General features: G+C 42.4%; 1 protein-coding gene across 1 annotated transcript; it reads left to right on the top strand.

Annotated features, from left to right (window-relative positions):
* Positions 1-60: 60 nt before the first annotated feature.
* Positions 61-446, top strand: LOC108099614. The gene is made up of 2 exons (XM_017203237.2): positions 61-229; positions 307-446. Exons 1-2 carry the CDS (start codon positions 82-84, stop codon positions 321-323), a joined length of 165 nt encoding a protein of 54 aa, XP_017058726.1. The 5' UTR covers positions 61-81; the 3' UTR covers positions 324-446.
* The last annotated feature ends 18,096 nt before the right edge of the window (positions 447-18,542 follow it).

The raw sequence follows: 18,542 nt of genomic DNA, 5'->3' as shown, positions 1-18,542 counted from the left end.
GAAGAGTCGTCTCGCTTAAGCCTCAGTATCAATTAAACTCTCAGCTCAACAACGTTACCTACGGATCATACCATTATCAAGATGAAATACTTCAAGCTCTGCTGGATTTTTGTTATTGTGCTGCTGTTCTTCTGCTCGGAATATGCTCATGCGGCTCCCAAAAGAAAAGGTGGCTTTAGGCTTCCAAAGATTCACGTACCAAAGATCAACATCAACATTCATCATAATAGTAAGTATAGAATTGGTGCTCTATAGAGATAATTTTGCTGTAACTAAAAAGTATTTTTTGTTTCTTTCTATTTGCAGACATCCATATCGGTTAAAAGTGGATTTTATTTTGCTTTAGTTGTATAGCTTAAATTAAACTTATTAGAATAGCCATTATATGGCCTCTAGATGCAATACTCTTATTTATTGAAATAAAGTTCAAGAATTTAGTTGTTAAATGTCTGCTTTCTGCGTAACAGAAAAAAAGATGGAATTCAAAGAGGTGTACATTGCAAATTTAGATTGTGATTTCTTTTGTTTTAATTTTAAGTCAACTCGTCTACAAAGTTATTTTACTCCAAAGGATCAACCCTTCTCAACCTGATATTTAAATGCGAAACTTTAGCATAACTCACTGGATTTCCAATCTTGTTAACGATTCGGTATGCTAATTAAATTCTTGCCAATACAGGCAAGAAAAACAAATGGTCGAAAAGGCCGCCGGAGAATTTCCCACTTTCACTCGTCCGAGATAAGAAAAAATCTGGAAGGAAATTAACACCCGACCCGTAAAATGTTTCCCAACAATTTGGATCTCATCCTGTTCGCAAGGACCAACTTTTGGTTGTGAATTTATGGGCATTCTGGTGTGGAGACGGGGATGCAGTTGCTCTTATCTGGCTAAAATATTAACGGTTTAGGCTTAATTACAAATGGCGACGATGCCCGGGGATTCCAAATTAACTGCGAGCGACGAGGTCCTTGAATTTTCCGGGCGGTAAGGACACTTCGAAGATGGGGCGGCAGCCATTAGGGTAATTATTTACAACAATTTCAAATTTTACACATGAACAAGCCGAAAAGCACAATAAAAACGGCGCCACAAAATGTTTTGCATGCACTTTCGTGTTTCGGGCTCCTGTTTGTTTCAGTTCGGCTTTTGGCTTTGTTTTTCAAGTGCTGTGGGCTCATAAATTACGAAAGTGCGGGCTGTAAATCACAGGATCACCCCTTTGTATTTTCGCTTTGCTGCCGGCGAATTGTCCATGTAAATTTTGAAATTTCCAACAATTTGCAACACTCTCTTTTTTTGGCGAACACGTGACCAGAAATAAATGACAGGGCAGGGGGTAGTGTGAACAAAACAAAACCCTTTGAGGGCTGCGCATAAATTTCAATTAAAATTGAAAAGCCATGAAAAATAAAATCGGCCCACAGGCAGCCAAGTGATAACCATGAAAAGTTTCGTGGGCTTGGCGGGAGGCGTTTTTAATTGTGGAAGCAGCAGGTGCAGGCATGCATGAAAGTGGTCCAGGAAATCGGGGGACAGAAGCCCCAGTTTCCAATTAAAACTCGAAAATATTTCCAATAATTGCCGAATAAGTGAAACTTTGTCAAGCAGCCCCAGAGGGCTGGACCAAAGGATCAACATGCCTCCGAGGAATTTCAGTGAAGTGAATATTGAAATTCGAAAGGAATCTTTTCTATAATATCAGCAAGTTAATGGACAATCACACAATCACACTTGCAACGTTTTTACCAATTGAGAAAAATGGTTAATCTAAAAGGCTAAAGACTAATCTCAAACAAACAGGAGACAGTGGCTACTCAGTGACATATTTCACACTTCAGTAGATCGCAGTGGACCAGAGGACATCCATCATCCTCTCAACCAGGACCCACTTCCGATACCCATCTGCAATCAGCTTTATTTCAGCACCAATGTCAAAACTATAAGCTGACACTAAACCATTGCGGCACTTCAGCAGCTAACGGTAAACAGCGAGTAGGAAACATCAAATGTAAGCCCCAACCCCTGAAGAGCAAAGACAAAGAGGGTTACTGGTCACCCCTGTCCTGTTTGAAATTGCTCTTTAACTTGCAACAGCGAGCGGTTAACAAGCGACGCGTGCCACATCCTGTTTTCACACGCAACCAAACTCAAGTACAGTTGCCGCATACGGACCATAGCTTTCTGGGGGCGGGACTGTACTCGTGTCATCGCTACATAACCTCACAATGAGCCGTGACATAATTCACTTCCTGCCGCATCATCAGCAAGGGACATCCCCCATAACTCAGTTTAAAGTCGCATAACTCTCGAATTAAAGTGACCATGCGACAATTTTCAATTTCCACATTGTCCATAAATCAAATTGCGTTTACAATGAGTTAGCCAGAGGGCATCGGCTGAGGAAATTCGGGGTGGGGTTACGCACATGGGTGAGGGTTCAAAGCGTCAGCACTAGTACCTTTTGATGGGTTTATTGAAAAATGTCCCGAATTTGTTGTGTTGTACCCTGCTTGAAAGGGAATAATAGTTTTGGGTTGATGCTGCATCACAATAATGGAAAAGTCATTACAGAAAACAAATAAATATATGGAATTTCGTTTCTGGCTTATTGAAAATCGCATGTGTGACAGTGCACATTTGAAAGCATTTCCAATTTTGAAGGGTATTTAAAGCATCTAAATATCCTCGATATTTTCCACTTCTCCTCCCCCTTTGTTTTGCTTGTTTTTAGGTTTTTTGTTCCTTGTTTTTGGGTGGTTCCGTGTTGACACACCAGAGATAAGCAGGCAGAGGAGGTCCTGTGCCACATGTGACAGTTATGAGCATCTGCAATCCAATTTAATCAGAGCTGCTGGCAAATGGTCTTCTTTTGGGGCAAAAACACAGCAAATAATCGCATTAGGGGCCCAAAGGAAAGAAAAACCTAGTGCGATGTGGCATGTGTCAAAATTTTCGCATCGATAAGAGAGATCTAAGAACCACACGCACATGTGTGGGCCAATTTGAAACATGATTAGCAGGGAGTTGAGTGGTAAGTTTTGAAATTCAATTTTTAAATTGGCCCAGAAGTTTCCCTACTCCCTGAGTAACAACCCCCACACAAGGACTTTTAGGCTGGGCCATAAATCTGGGAGAAGTCTTAGCGTGTCAGCGACACTTTCCCCAAACAAGGTCCAACTTTATTTAAATGCCAGGAAGCAACAGGAAGGACCCGGCGAAGAATTCGGAGTTGGACTTGCTTAATGTCTACAAATTCCTTTCGGCAAATCCAATGCAAAGCCCACTGACTTTGATTTATCACGGCGGGGCGTGGTATTTTTAATTTACAAGCCCGTGGAGTTCCCCAAACCATTGCTAACCCTTTGAGACCGCCTGTCTGCATAATTATGTCCGTGTGCCCGCAAATTTATGGACCTGCCAACGTCTTACTCCCAAAAGTCCTGGACTTTCACTTTGTCAAATGGGTTTCCTTGTAATTGGCTTCGGTTTTGTATTCTAGTTGGATGGGATTTTCTTGGCTTCTGGGTTAGACGATGGTCAAGTGGTCAGTCTGGTCTTGTGAAATGACTGATTTGTGGTGGGATTTTACACAAATTGGTATTTTCCTCAAATTCCTAATCAAATCCGAAATACTAATTAAAAAGTTCGGACTTTGGTTATTTTTAACACATTCCTACAAATTGAGGTTTTATCTTACATTATTTTTACCACTTGTCAAGAACTTACTCCTACTCCCACGGAAAACCACAAATGATGACTGCATCAAGCGAGTTTGAGTCGAGGGAATGGGGATGACAACAGCATGACAATCCTTGAGAGCAATTCCTGTAAAATTCTATGACTTCGTAACTAATTAGCGCAGCCCATAAAAACAATGAAGGCACCGCAGAGGAAAGCGGGAAAGTCACCCTCTGGAAAAAGCCATCCTCACCACTTTCCTAATGAAGTTTGACGTGCTGATGTGCGGTGACGTTGACGAGGATTTCCAGGGTGAAGGGAACTCGCAGTCAACAAGTGAAAGTCAACCCGCGGTGGAATCCAATGATGGTGCTCCTTACGGCGATGATGATTTGAACCCTGACGGAGGACCTTGTTAAGGGGCCATAAAATGCATTAAAATTAAAAACGTGTTAAAATGCTCAAGAATAACTCGCGCAATCTTTTTAATGAGCTCTTAATGAGGCAGCCGGACCAAATCAAGAAGCAAAAAACCCAAAAACTGCGCTGAACCAAAAATAATTTGCGTCTCATTTGTTCTGTTGCGCGACTTAAAAAATCGTAAATTATAAACAAATTTTTAATGAAAAAAACTTCATTCCAGCATATGCTTCAGATCGCCGCCCCCTTTTTCGAACCCCGGATTCTGGTTCGGATTCGGATCCGTATCTGTGTGTGACTTTTGTTGCTGCTCATAAATTATGTAAATTTCCATTCGAAATTCAAAATTAAAAAAAGTATAGAAAAACGAAATGGTGAATAAAAACGCTGTCCTGCTGGCTGTAATAAGGGTGAAAGGTCACAAAAAACAGGGGGCGATGGGCGTGGCGAGTAAACATCATAAAAGTGAGAAATATGCCTCTTATTTTGTATTTTGTAATTTGTTTTGTAATTTTGGGCCTTTTGTTCTGAAATATGAGGAAAAAATTGCCACATTTACCCAAAAACAAATGGGAACGAGGAAATGCGACGCCGGCTAAATGGATTTTTCATCCGATTTTTATACCCTCACCTCCGGCCGTGGGAATCCCCATTTTCTGGGTTTAACCCACACTAAATCTCCGACTTTGGTTCCTTATTTTCCTTGATCCTCAACTGAACAAATTGGACGAGACGTCCTGCAAGTTTCCAGCGAGGGAGAAGATGCATAGATACGTAGATACTTTTTGCTATCACATAAATTAAGGAGGCATTCGAGGATGGACTGGGAGTCAGACATATGCAAAGGCGTGACTGCAGAGACTCAGGTGAAATTTATTGGAGGAAAGAATCCAGCACGAACGAGGTACACTAGTCTGCAGGGATAAGAATTTTCTATAAATATTTTTTTAAAAGTTGCTCACTTCTTTGTATATCCCTTAAGGTTTCTATTTGCAGTAGTTGCTATAAAATAATGTTGAAAATTGTTCAAAAGAACAAGTCCTCCCAAGTCTTTGTAGTCCAGTGTAATTAGTTGACGGCTGCTGTAGAAAGTCGACTGCAAGTTCTTTTGTGGCTGCGCTTAATTTTTAATGCCGCGCCGAAAAATTTATTGGGCCGCCACAAATTTGAGTTAATCTGCGAGTTGCCGCCGGGCTTTACAGGGCCGGGACAGACTGTACTTCACTGCGGAAAAGGATGGCTGAACTTGGAGTGGGTTTTCAGTTTTATACGTGTACTCCACGAAAGGAGTTCGGAATAAATTTAAGGACGGGGTGAGGAATTGCGCTGCGACAGTCTCATTTAAAGTCCCAACTGAAATCAGCGCTGATTTAATTTCGGCTGTCAGGGGTTAAGGAGTTACCCCGTGGAAGGGAAGAGGTGTGATAAGTGCTTTTCAATGCGGGGATCTGGCATACAGGACTTTTTGTTTCTGCATTCCGAGTGGGACATTCCTCGGAGCGGCCATCAATCAATTGGCCGGCTAACGAGTGGCATGTCCTGTGAGTTCTGTGAGTCCTGCCATTCGCCATGTGTGTTCCGGCGGGTATCCTTGCTGAGGAGTAAACAAGCAGGCAGCCAGAGCACGTAATCACGCTTTGTCGAGGATGGGCTTTCGACTCATCCAACTCTTCATTCCAATCATTGACAGTTGACCAAGAACGATGTGTTTCGAAATGGGTTTTGGGAGGCGAAGTAATTGGAACGTGGGCGTTCTAAACGGACAGAAGGAGGGATCCAAAGTTAGGGAATTCCATATTCAAATACAAGCAAATATTATTTGTTGGGTATTAATACATAACCCATTTAGGAAACCTTTTTTAAGTGTAATAGAACAACCCCCTTAACCCAATAAGCAGACTTTAAATTGCGACGCTTAGCCGGGACAACACCATAAATATTTATTAATGAAATTAACTGAGCTGGCAAAATTCAAATTGAAATATCAGCGCAGTAATTAAAATTCATGTTGAGCTCCTCTCGGGGGGTGGTGCTCCCTGAAACGCAGTTCCACCACCCAACGCCCCACTAAGCGATGATATACGGGCAGAAGGGTTTTTCGACCCATTTGCATATGTCTTGCCTCTGGAATGATAGCCTTAATTGTGGCCATAACGTGTTGTGTGTGTGGTTAGCCATGTGCGTGTGTGGTTAAGTGGTTTTCCAGGTCGCCTAAAAACCATCCGAAAAAACACCCACTCTCCCCAATACTCACTATCCCCTCAACCGAAAGTGGCGCTCGTTTTAATGAGCAACAAATTCAATTTCAACTTTTGTGCGCCTTTGTTCCCGAAAATTAATTCATTTGCAATTCATGGCTTTCAATTGCGTCTGTTTGGCTTGGCTGTCGAGGGGCAGACGTAGATCTCCAGGGAGCTGGCGATTATTTGGTTAGCTTAAATTTATGCCGCCAGATCATGAGCTCCAGTTTTCAATTTTACACACATAAATCAAGCGTTTACTGACGGCGGAAAATGCAAATCCAGTGCAGGCAGGTCTGTATCTTTTTCTCCTGACTTTTACTCTAGGAAAAGCAGTAAAATTTAGACCATAAATAGTATGGTTATCAAATACCTTTTCCGGATTCTTTTTCCAAATGATGTGCTAATGCGATACTAGCGATGAAAATTAGGATGAACATAATGCGAAGGGTGGGATGAGGTATCTGAGGGGTGTATCGGTGGACCATTGTTAAAATTCCAACAGCTGTCCTCGTAAATCAAAATTATGAGTTTTCAATGAAAGCTTCGCTGAATGGAAACTTTTAAACAGCCGCTCAATCGCTGCATGATGAATGCTGAAACCAATAATGGAGAGGGGGAATTTATAACTATTACTTACGCACGATTAAACCATCAGCGATAGATATAGAAATGGGGGAATGGACAACTTTCTTTGTTGCAAATGGCAGTCATTTGCTGGGCTTAAACCCTTTGCAAGCCCAGAGAGAAATGGAGCCTAATGAGGCAACCAAAAAAACAAAAATGGAGTCATCAAATATGGCAGGACCTTCAGCCTGACAAATGGAAAAGACTTTCTCCGAGGGCGTGACGAAAATCCAATCAAGCTGTATAAATATTCAGGCTCAGCAGTTTCGGACACTTTCCGAGGAAAAACTAATATAGAAATTAGGTGTGTAATGTGCTGAGCGGGCCATAAATATTTCCTATTCCCGATTCGCGTCGCCAAGGAATATTTGCAAAATGTTTCCACGACACTGAACCAAGTTCTCTGCAGAGGGTGACTTGTTCAAGGAGGGGCTTTACTGCCCAGTGTCCATTTCAAGTGCTTGCCACATTTGACATTTGTCATGATGATTCGGCCATAAATACAAACTGCTCTGCCCATAAATAAACATTTCCCGAAATTGTTTTGGGGAGTGGAGAATGGAGGTTGCAAGGGATTGATTTTGATAAACGATCAGTATCAATATAAAAGCACAAAAGATACTATGATTGCATAGTTTTTCCTTTTTAGTTTCTTATAAGTTTAGATTGTATAATATTAAAGTATAAAATTTATTAAAATTACATTCGTTTTATCCTTATCCCTGAGCTGAAGAAGTAATTTAAAATGCCTTCTCCAACTTCTTACCCATCCTCCAAATCTCGTCCTGCTGCAAAGTCTGCCTTTGATGTGTGTGCCTCCTTGATGGCATATCAAATGTGAACTATCGATGGATGATATGCATATAGGTACGCATCGTTCGCCTCGGCGAACAAACAAGTTAACGCAATTAAGAGTCCTTGCCGAGGAACTTAATTAAGAACGCCGCCTGCCAAGAAATTTGTCAATGGCAACCAAGCCGAGCAGCCGCAAAAGGCAAACACATCAATCGCCTGAGGAAACCCTTTCCGGAGACGCCTCCTCCCAAGGATACGTGGAACTATTCTAATGCGGTTGGTGTTGCAATTAAATTAACATAAACTTCGGGACCAGCCAGGACACGTTTTCCACTCTTTTTGGCCCAAAAATGCGGTTCAAGAAAGGGGTTGGGCTGGGCTTTCGATTTCGGGTGAGTGTGCTGACTTCACTGAGAAAAATATATTCTAACCTGAAATAAATCTAGCAAGAAAATAGATCCATTAAAGGAAATTTCAAATAATTACTTAAAAACTTTCATGTTGAATAAGTTGCAATGCCAAGTTCTATATACAGAGTACATTAACTAGATGTTATATACATCCTTTTCTCTCAGTGTAGACACACGCAAATCGGTCCTCGGGAAGCCCCAATTTGATTGACGCCGCACGAAGCGTTAATAACTTTAGCAACGCCTTTGTCCTGCGGCGGACTTTGATGATGACTACGATGATTATGACGAGCACGTGGAGGAGGACTCGGGATGGAAATGAGGAACCCAGTCCCAGTCCCAACCCAACTTCCTCGATGGCGATGACGCACTATCAGCAATCACTATAATTGCATAGTTTATCCGCGTGTGTGTTTGTTTGCTTTTAATAGAGCTGCTCTATTTGTTTACTATTTAAGCCCGCTGGTTAGCCCCTTTCCCGTCGCTAGATGTCCTGGCTGTCACGCAACCCAATTATTTCCTTCAAACACATGTAACTGTTAATTGGCAGAGCGTCTCCCGGGCATCCTGTCCTGAATGTCCTGGGTGCGCCTTTTCCCCACTTCTTGTAGTTTAGATAGTTTTCCCTGCAGCCAACGGCTGAGATTGCTTTTCCCCGCCGAAAGGGTTGCGATTAGTTGTAGTTGTAGTTTTCTACTGCCAAGGGGATCTATTTAATCTCCGCGCAGATGAAAAGAAAATAGAAAGTTGAACTGAGCAGCAAAATCAAATTAAAAGAGGAGTTGGTTAGGAAGAACTATCAATTCCCAATGAGATTATTATTCGTCGCCCTTTATAAACTTATATTTATACATAGTTAGATCTGTAAAGCTTTCCCTCTAGTAGAACTTAATCAATCTCTAGACTTTTAAACCTTAAATAAGCAATTGCTGACTTGAAGACACCCAGAGGAGAAACTCTGTAGAAAAAAGCAAAACGCTTTCTCCCGTCAAAGCGTAAAAGTAGCTCTTGTCTCACTTTTTCTGTTTTCTGTTTCAGATACTTGACTGCATATGATTTATGGGGCAGACAGGCAGTGAAGAAGCGGGGGGAAAGATTTACGAGTCCTTCGCACACAGGATCTTCGCCATCAGGGCAACAGGATGGGAATGCAAATCGCGCACGCATGAAGTGAGAACAGGAAGTGGGGAATTACCTCCTCATTTTGAAGGCAAGAGGTTTTAAACATGAAACAAAGAATCACACCAGAAAAACTTTTCGAGTCGCTACGGATAACTTTAAAGCCAATTAAACCCAACTGCCAACAGCCAGGATAATCCTTAGTAATTGCACAGATAATATGCAGCTTAGTTTGGAGATCCTTAAAGATGGGAACAAGCATAAATTGTGCCGCCTAATTGACCCATCCACTGGCAGTTAAACTCCCTTTCTGTCATCTAATTTGCCTGGCAGTGGGACTGACATCCATTAGGCATTATCGGCGGCCATAAAAACCGTGATGGGAAAATCATCCGAAAGGGAAGTAATAGTCGATGGCCCCAGGACATGCATCCTGTTGTCACATGCTATCAAAATCATAAAACTATCCGCCCGGGCGTCCTTTGTGCGCTAATAGACTTCCCGGTATCCTCCTCGCGTTTTTGCCAATTTCGCTTTTCCGTCCGAGGAAATCATTTCTGTTGTATCGAATCTTTTGTTGCTTCCTTCTGGCTTTTTGTCTCTGTTTCAGCCAGACGGAAAGTCTGATTCCTGAGTGTCCTTAAGTGCAGTCTGCCTTGACTCTTCCGAAAAAATGTGGGGAAGGGTGGCTGCTACAGAGATTAGTGTCCAATAGCGATGTCATCTTCAAGAGGAGAAGCAGAAGGATGCCCGGATAAAGATACAAAGAGGAAACAGAACTCGCTTTAGCTAAAATAATAAGCGAGCAAAAAAGAGTGCCCCTCCCTCGTCCTTAATTTTGGAGTCCCCCTGCTCCACTTGAAAGTGTCACAACAAGTAAACAGAAAAACAGAGAATCCCCTGCTCCTCGAAATGCGAGCTCACTAATAACTCAGACCAGAATAAATGAGAAAATCAAATAAAAACAAGTTAAAACTTCCGTGAAAAAGCGAAGAAATGAAACGAAAACAACAACAATTAGAAATCGGGGAAGGGCAAACCCTCGTGCTCGCATTTTTAAGCAGTCGAGTAATTACACGTTTAATTGCAATGGGCCAGGACTTTTTCCGGGAGGGCAGCACGAAAAATATGCTAGGACTCCGGGCAAAAAATTACTTAAAATTCAGACATAATGAAAACTGTTGAGGGAATTATGCTAATTTCATACAAAAAGCAACGCCTTGAGATGGAGTTTCTGGAGTCCTTTCCTGTTCCTTTTCCTGCATTTGTCCAGCCTTTCTGCCTCTACGTGTCCTGTTTGGCCAAGTGGCGAAGGAAAAAGAGAAATTGTAGCCGAGAAGTGAAAGTTCGATTTATGCAGCTACAAATTCACTTAGCTATGCAGAGTGCTCCTGCTCTTGCCACCCGAAATGCCCCTTGATGTACGCACATTTTTGGTTCCATTTATTAGATTTCCCAGCAGCTTCCTGTGTGGCGAGTCCAACCCCTCGGATCCATTGATTCCTGCTGTATTTTTTTAGCGCGCATTTTGCCCGAATTTGTAATTAGCCACGGGTTATCAACGGAGATGGGGTGGAGTTGAAACTGGAGAGGGCAAGTCCTCAAAAAATTTGGTAGAGTTAAAAAGGTTGACCTCGCAATTCAGCTGTTGATTACTTGAGGAGTTCTGAAGGTAATAGGGTTAAGGAAGAGAACCAAAAGCTTATAAAAGATTTAGAATTTGCACTTCTTACAAAAAACTTTAAAATCAGTACCTTCTATAAGGTCATATTTATATGATATATAGTAAGTATTGTTAAAGAATTGCAGAGCATTTCAAAGTCCTTATACTCTCCCGATTAATTAGTATAAACTTTTCTTCCGCTCACTGCACCTCATCGAATTTTCCCCAAGGCAGTTGATTTGTGTAAACATTTTTAATTATGAACGAGCTGCGTTGTAATGACTTGGTATCTTTTCGTTCGGAATTGCTTCCGGTGAAATGGTAATCCTATTCCTGGACATCGGCGACCAGTTGGTGGATTCCCACGTTGGCTTATCGGCATCCGCCAGAGATCTCCTCCCCCCACTTTATACTGCCGAATTAAACGATTAATAAAAGTTATCGCCGAACGGGAAGGAAGCGACTCAAATTTGTCGCCAAACAAAGCAGATCCCACGCATCCACGGTGACAATATTAATTTCTGGCTGAACTGCGCATTAACATTTCAGTGGAAGACCTTCGGAGGCGACTGGGTCACGCCCCCATTCAAATTGTGGCATAAACATGCAGTTTTAGCCCGCATTTATGACACTCGAAACGCGTGTCCCGGCCATAAGGCCATGGATCAAATTGTATAATATTAATTTCTAATTGCATAAATTTTGCCTCGTTACTGGAAGATCCTTTTCTGTCTTATACCTTTTTCCATTTACGATTTTTCGGCTGGATCGTAAAAATTAAACCGCTCCAAGGTGTTTGTCTCGGCAGAAGAATCCCGATGCTCGGTTTCGGTTTCGTGATATGTTTTTATTTGCCGGTCGCTGTGCCGCACAAATAAAAATAAAAGCAGCCATCAAATGTCGAGTTAAAATGTTTTATTATTTCACTTTATGCCCATCAAACGACGTGAGTTGCGACCAGGAAGACAAACAGGATGTGGACGGGGTTCCGGGGATGTCGAAGACAATTGCCAAATGGTTTATTGTTTTTGCGGCTGCTCTGTGGAGCGTTGATAAGTCCACCGATTTCGGCTGTGTGTTTGAGGATGTCGCTGCTGGATAAACAGGGTTTTTACAGGGATTTCAACACAGCCCCTCGGGGCAATATCTTTTCGAAATTGTTATTAAAATCGCAATGCGATAAGATGCCACGGGGAGCGTATGTATCTTTCGACAATTATATCGATTTGCTGCGCTTGGGTTGAAAGTGTAACTGAATACTGAGAAAAGTACAGTTTGGTTGGATTTCTCAAATATTCATTGGTAAATTTTAAATTGGATTTCAAAACATATATATTATGTTTTTTGTAGCCATACAATATATGTATGTCTTTGACTTTTATAAAGATGTTTTCCCTTTTGCACACAATCAAATGTTTGTTCAAAGTAATCTAGAAAACCTTGTTGAAAGCGATGTCATTTAAATTTTAAACAGTTGGCTTAAACTTTATTTAATTTATTGATTTATTGTCATTGCAACCTTGTTGTGGCTTTTCGCAATTATTTATTCGCGCACTGAGCGAACCGCGTGGAAAATGTTTTCCAACCGATACGTGACAATGAGCGAATCGAGACGACTGGCGACATTCACCTTCGCTCGTCAATCGCTAAATGCCCTGATTAATCCACTTCAAACAGGGCGAAGTTCCGCCCCCTCCCGCCGATTTTAGTCACCTACGTGAATGGCAGCAGAAAGTTTTTGTGCCGAAATGGAACTGTGACTCGGCTGAGAAACTCGCATATCGCTACGTGTGCACCGGCTGATTGCATTTACGTGTTGTCACCCGGCGCCCCTGAATGGCAGGTGCATTCCCCCTCAAAGGCCCCTTGAAAACCCACCTGTATCAACACCCTTTTCCTCCACAATCAGTGCACTTCAGTCTGCGACTAATGCGAATGAACGGAGCAAGCCACACGCAGCCATCGATAAGCAGCTCGCGGTTTGCCCTCCAAGTTGCACCTCGAAGAGCCCCGAAATAGACCGAAAATCCCCCCAACTCTATCAAAACCACCAACCACTAAATTCGGCAACATCGAGACGTGGCAAACTTGGAGCTAATCAGATGCAGTTGTAATTACAAAACTCCAGCGTTGAGAGTTGGAGAGTAACGAGGTTAGGAAATGGGATTAGATGGGATCCCAGCTGGCAGAACGAGGAAATCCTTTTAAGGCAATGAGCACACTTTCCGCCAGGAGACTCAGCCCTATTAAAAAATAACTTGTATTTCAATAATAAATTCAGAAATGTAATAGCATTTAAAATTCATAAAATATTACAAGCTGTGAATGTAGACTCTAATTCCTCTAGGCTTCCCACATAAGCTGAACCTTTATGAGGTGTCCACTCATCGCAAGTTTCAGCGAGGTAATATGGGAAACCAACTAGTGCCCCCAGCGAAGGGTTATCTGCGAGAGGGGATCTCTGGGGGAGATAGTGGGTGGCACTGCGGATGGGAATGGGGCAGAGGCAGGGGCACGTCGGGAATTCTAGACTTTGACTTTCGGCAAACTTTAAGTAAATCTGCTTATCTTGCTGGAAAGTTTCGTTCTACGTGCCGCCGTCGCGTCGCGGTCGCCAGTTGCTTTGTTCCAGCCACAAAAACACCCACACCGTCTATAAGAAAGCCCAACATATCCCCCCTTTGGAGCCAAGAGGAATGCAGACTTGTCATAACGTTGACAAAGTCTGACACGTTGGCATTAGGCCGGTCAAAATGTGTACTCCTATCGCAAAGGTCGCCGTCAATCATCAAAGTGTCCCCCTTTTTTGGGGGAACAGAGGAGGAAGTCGTGTGCAGAAGGCCACTTCAACTGCACACTGTTGCCAAGTGAATTTAATTGGAATTCTTGCTTCCAGCTCTTTGAAACATTTGGCAGGTGGATTCAATCTGCTTATGTGCGTCTACTGATTTGCATTTGAGGCAAAATCAGAAGGGATAATGGACTGTTGACATTGCATCAGTTCTGCAATTGATATGGATATATGAACTTATAGCTCATTGTTTTGGTTTTAATGAACCGAATATGACTTAATCTGTATTTAAATTGGATTTATTATTAAGGCTCACAGGTATGAAAGCGAGACTATTCCTTTAGTCTCGATTGCGCTCTAATACAAACGCTCTCCGAGAATTAATTTGCACAATGCGCCAAGTTCTCCCATTTTAATTCTTTAGTTTATTTTACGCTCCTTTTAACGACGTTAGCTGGAAGCTATTCAACCCATCGACGGCCATTCCTCCTGGCCGAGGCTCTTAAAGGCATCTGGCGCAGGTCCTTCTGCCACACTATCCCTTTCTCCTGGCTACCATCACTGCTCCTGGCCAAGTGCAAGTGCATGGCCCAATTTATGGTCAAATGCTAATTTTGGCCATGTCCTCGCACAAAGCGCGAATTGCTCTTGTCGCTGGACGTGAAAAGGAGCAGGATCAGGACTCCACTTTGTGGACTCCCGTTGGAGTCCGTTGCGGGCCAGTGGCTGCAATAACTCGTCTCCGTGTCGGTTGGCCTGCTCGTCCTGCTCGTCCTGCAGCTGCCAGATGGCTCCGAGCTCGGATGCGGGATCTGGGCAACTTTGTGGCTCCCGGTAATCCTTGTTGCAGTTGTTGTGCGCCCCGCCGCCGTTGCCATTAAAGCCCACAAAAAGCGGGAAGGGCATCGCGGAGGGAGTGCAAAAAAATGCTATTATCTTTTCAAATTGTCTGCCAGGCGACGGAGAAACAGCAGCAGCAGCAGCGAAGCCACAGAAGCAACATCAAGCACGGCAGCAACATCTGCAGTAGCAACAGGGAGAGGTGCACTCAAAAGAAAACTGAGATCTGATTGAACTTCAGAGTATAATACCTCAAAATGTTTGTTATTTAATTTTATGAAAACTTAAGAATATCGGGCTTGCAGATATTTACCTTTTTGGGCCCCTAAGCCCACGACTTGGTCAATAAAACCTCTAAATGTTTGCTGTTTAATTTTCTTAAAAACTGCATTTAAAACTTGGATTTGATTTTTTTGAACTTACAAAAACGGTTCTCTTAATAATGGTTTGAATGACATTCAATATTTAAATATTTTTTCGAGTGCAGCAGCAGAAGGAAATATGGATTAAAATGTTGCCCGGGGAAAAGCCAGAAGGAGAAGCGGAAAAAGCGGAGGAGGATCCTTCTGTGGCTGGCGCGTTAACTTTATTTTTTAAGTGCCTCTCCGGCGCATTATGAACACGGCCCAGCCGATTACGGCTAGCCATTTTTCTCCATTTTTCCGCCCGCTTTTCATTTCAGCTCATGCATACGAAATTAGTGGCGATACGGAGTGAAATCCGCAGTGAAGTGGAGTAAAAGTGAAGGAAGCCGTCCACAGAAGCGTTTATGGCTTACAGCGAGTTAATCGCGCTGTCATCATCCGTCGCTCGTTTGTCCAACTCGCAGCAATTGTCGCAATTGCAATTGTATGTGGCCCAGTGTTTGGGCCACTCGAGGTAAGCGGCTTACTCTGCCGGCATTTCACTTGGCTCAGATCCACTGAAAATCTTTGCGGTGTGGGATGTTCGTCAGTCACGAAACTTGAGACTTCTGACTAAACAGCACTCATTGTCTGTTCTTCCTTTATCAAATAATTATGGTCTCATAAGGATTGAGTGAAGAAAATTTGTTTAAGCCATCGTTTCAGTTCTGAAATCAATTCCTATTGACGATTTAGGTTGTTTGTCATCTTTCCAATAATTTATAAAGTATATTCTAGAATAATATTCTCATACAGTAGTTCCCCAATTTTCCTGTTGATTTCTGTTAATTTTTAATCAACTGCTTACTGCTTAACAGCACGTTCCACCGGAAAATCCACTAAGTGGGTGTGGCGGGGTCGTAAAAACTGATTTTAATGCCCAGCCGAAACTATGGGGCAGTTCCAAGCCATCCTCGCCTCCGAGCAGCGTCTTTGTCTTTTACAACCTTTTGTCAGTCGTTAATTTTTATGTTTATAGCGCAAATTCTCGCCTTGCTGCACACACGCTCACTGAATTTTCAAAAACCGCAAAATGGCGCACCAATTGTTGGATCGAGGGGTAAATTTCGGGGAGCAGTTCGACGTCGTTCAAGGTAGTTAAAACAATAACAATTAGCTGCAAGTCAAGTCGTTCGCCACACGCAGAAATTAATTAGCGAGCGAAAGAAGCCCCTTTCGAGGTTGGGTTCAGTCCGAAAGTGAGTTTTGCTTGGGGCAGGGAGTGAGGTTGGGTTTCTTCCAATCCAAGCACAAAGTGCAACAAGCAAATCGGAAAAGCCAAAGTTAAATTATTGTGCTGACTGGACTGAAGGCGGCGGGTTTGGGTGGCAAATCTAATCAAAGTAGTGAAAACTTTCGACCGGAAAAATTGCACATTGAAAGTTTGTCCGCCTCTTCGGGGAAACTTTTTCTGGCTCTCTAACCCTCTATCTGTCTCCTTTCGTGGGCGAAATAATTGCCAAAATGGAAAGCCAAAACTTAAACAAAAACGCAGACATTAATGAAATTTTGATAAACTTTTGCCAGGAACTCCAGTGCAACAATGAAACAGGCGAAAAATATTGGAAGGAGACGGAGTTAAGTGCAATTTGAGCAGACAAATCAGAGCAAATTATGATTTATTGAATTTTAATTTACTGCCAGTGCAGAAAATTTCCCATAAATATTTGAAGATTCTCAGCGCAAAGCCAAAAACAGAATCAGAATTTACGCTCATTGCGAAGTCTGTGGGATGTTCGGTTCGGTTCGAGTGCTTTGCAACCCTCAGAGGTGGCTCAAAAGTACAGTCGCCCCAGCTTTTTAGTCCTGCGCGTGCCTGACTCACGCATTATTCAGCAAATCGGAAGTGGGCAGGGGAGCAGCTGCCAGGAGTCGGATTCTGTTTGATTTCTGGGCATGGGTTTGCCCAGGAATTTGGCAAACGTGCGTGTGCGTATGCAAATCGCCGGCCACATGTCATTTCTGACCATTTCCGCCGAGAAAACAAAGGGGAAATAAAGGAATTTCTGGAACGACGTTCAGGATACCCTTTAAGATGATCCTCAGGCCAAGTAAGAGAGGTTTCAATTCATACCGAGTAAATCAGGGAACGTTTTTAGATCATTAAGTAACTGTATTTTACTTTGATTATTGACTATACAAAACATAACTTATTAAACTGGAAACAATATAGTTACTTCGCAGAACAACAGATTTTTTTTTAAATTTATACTTAAAACTATTTATAATACCCACACGGAGGGTATTAAAATAACAATTACGATAGCAACCCCTTAGTGACTAAATTGGGGTGGCTCTTTCTTTCGGATTCCAGCTTCCAAATGGGGTGCCTTATGCGACTTGCGAACTTTTTTGCAACTTGTTTTTACCCACTGACCTTGAAAAGTGAATTTATGCAAATTGAGCAGCTGAAAAATCAACAAAATCGTTTAAGGGGTGGATGCAAACCAGGATCAGGTTACTCTAAGGTATTATGCTGGGCCATCCCCCTGTGAAAACCTCAGTGAAATCGCGAAAAATTGCATTATTTAGAGACAGGGGAAAACAACAACAAAGGACGGGATTCACTTGCTTATCAGCGATTCGCTTATCGCGAATTTCCACATGGAAATCCATTAGTCAATCCGCTGTCTTGTTGGCATATTTGTTTGCCTGTAAGCCTCTTACCTCACCACTCGATTAGAGGGCTAATCGAGCGATCCCCTAGGAAATATCCCCCCGTTCCGAGATGATTGAACAAATTGCTCAGAGAGCTATCAATTTCCATTATCGTTTTTACTTAAATATATTTATTTTCGTATTTACACTAACTAAAGTAGATAATGTAGTGTGCTCATCTTTATAGTGAACCTTAACCGTGCAAACGTTTGATTAAATTACAAAAACATTCAATAATCAATTATCAAAAGCTGGCAGACTAAATGGTCAGCTTATTCCAATTTAATTTGAAAAGAGGATTAATTGATATCATATATAACAATTGAATACTTAATACATTTTATTGGGAAGTGGGCATTGGCACTGAACATTGTGATATCCAACAATTAACGAGCTGTTCAAATATTAACATTGCGATAAAGATTCTACTTTGGCCCGTCCGTCGCTGCAAAAATTTGTTAATGAAAAATGCAAACAATTTCGCTTCTTGGCCTGTCTGCCTTGCCACCGAAAACATGGCGAAAACAAAAGGCCAGGAGACAAGACTTTTCATTAAAATTGCACTGGCGCTGGGAGGTGGAAGGGGTGAAGGGGCGAAGGGGTGAAGGGAGGGGCTTACCGAGTGGGTGGTTCGAGGATTATTTATGGGGAGCCTGGCGGAAGCTGTCGGCGCAGCTGCCTTTCAGTGGCTGCAAATGGCATTGCAATAAAACGAAATTAAATTGCTATTTTGCATACATATTATGTGTGTCCCGCCCGTCCTGGACACGCACACACACACACACACACTTGCCCACAGATGGGTTTCATATTCATAGTTGTCTGGCTGGCGAACAATAACCAAAATATCCCGAATCCTTTGACAACATCTGGCCTTTCGAATAGTTTTAAACCCC

The sequence above is a fragment of the Drosophila ficusphila genome, unplaced genomic scaffold (assembly GCF_018152265.1).
Source record: "Drosophila ficusphila isolate 14025-0441.05 unplaced genomic scaffold, ASM1815226v1 contig_791, whole genome shotgun sequence".
Classification (NCBI taxonomy): Eukaryota; Metazoa; Arthropoda; class Insecta; order Diptera; family Drosophilidae; genus Drosophila; species Drosophila ficusphila.
Note: the sequence above shows the minus strand (reverse complement) of the source record. Positions and strands in the feature narration are given on the sequence as shown.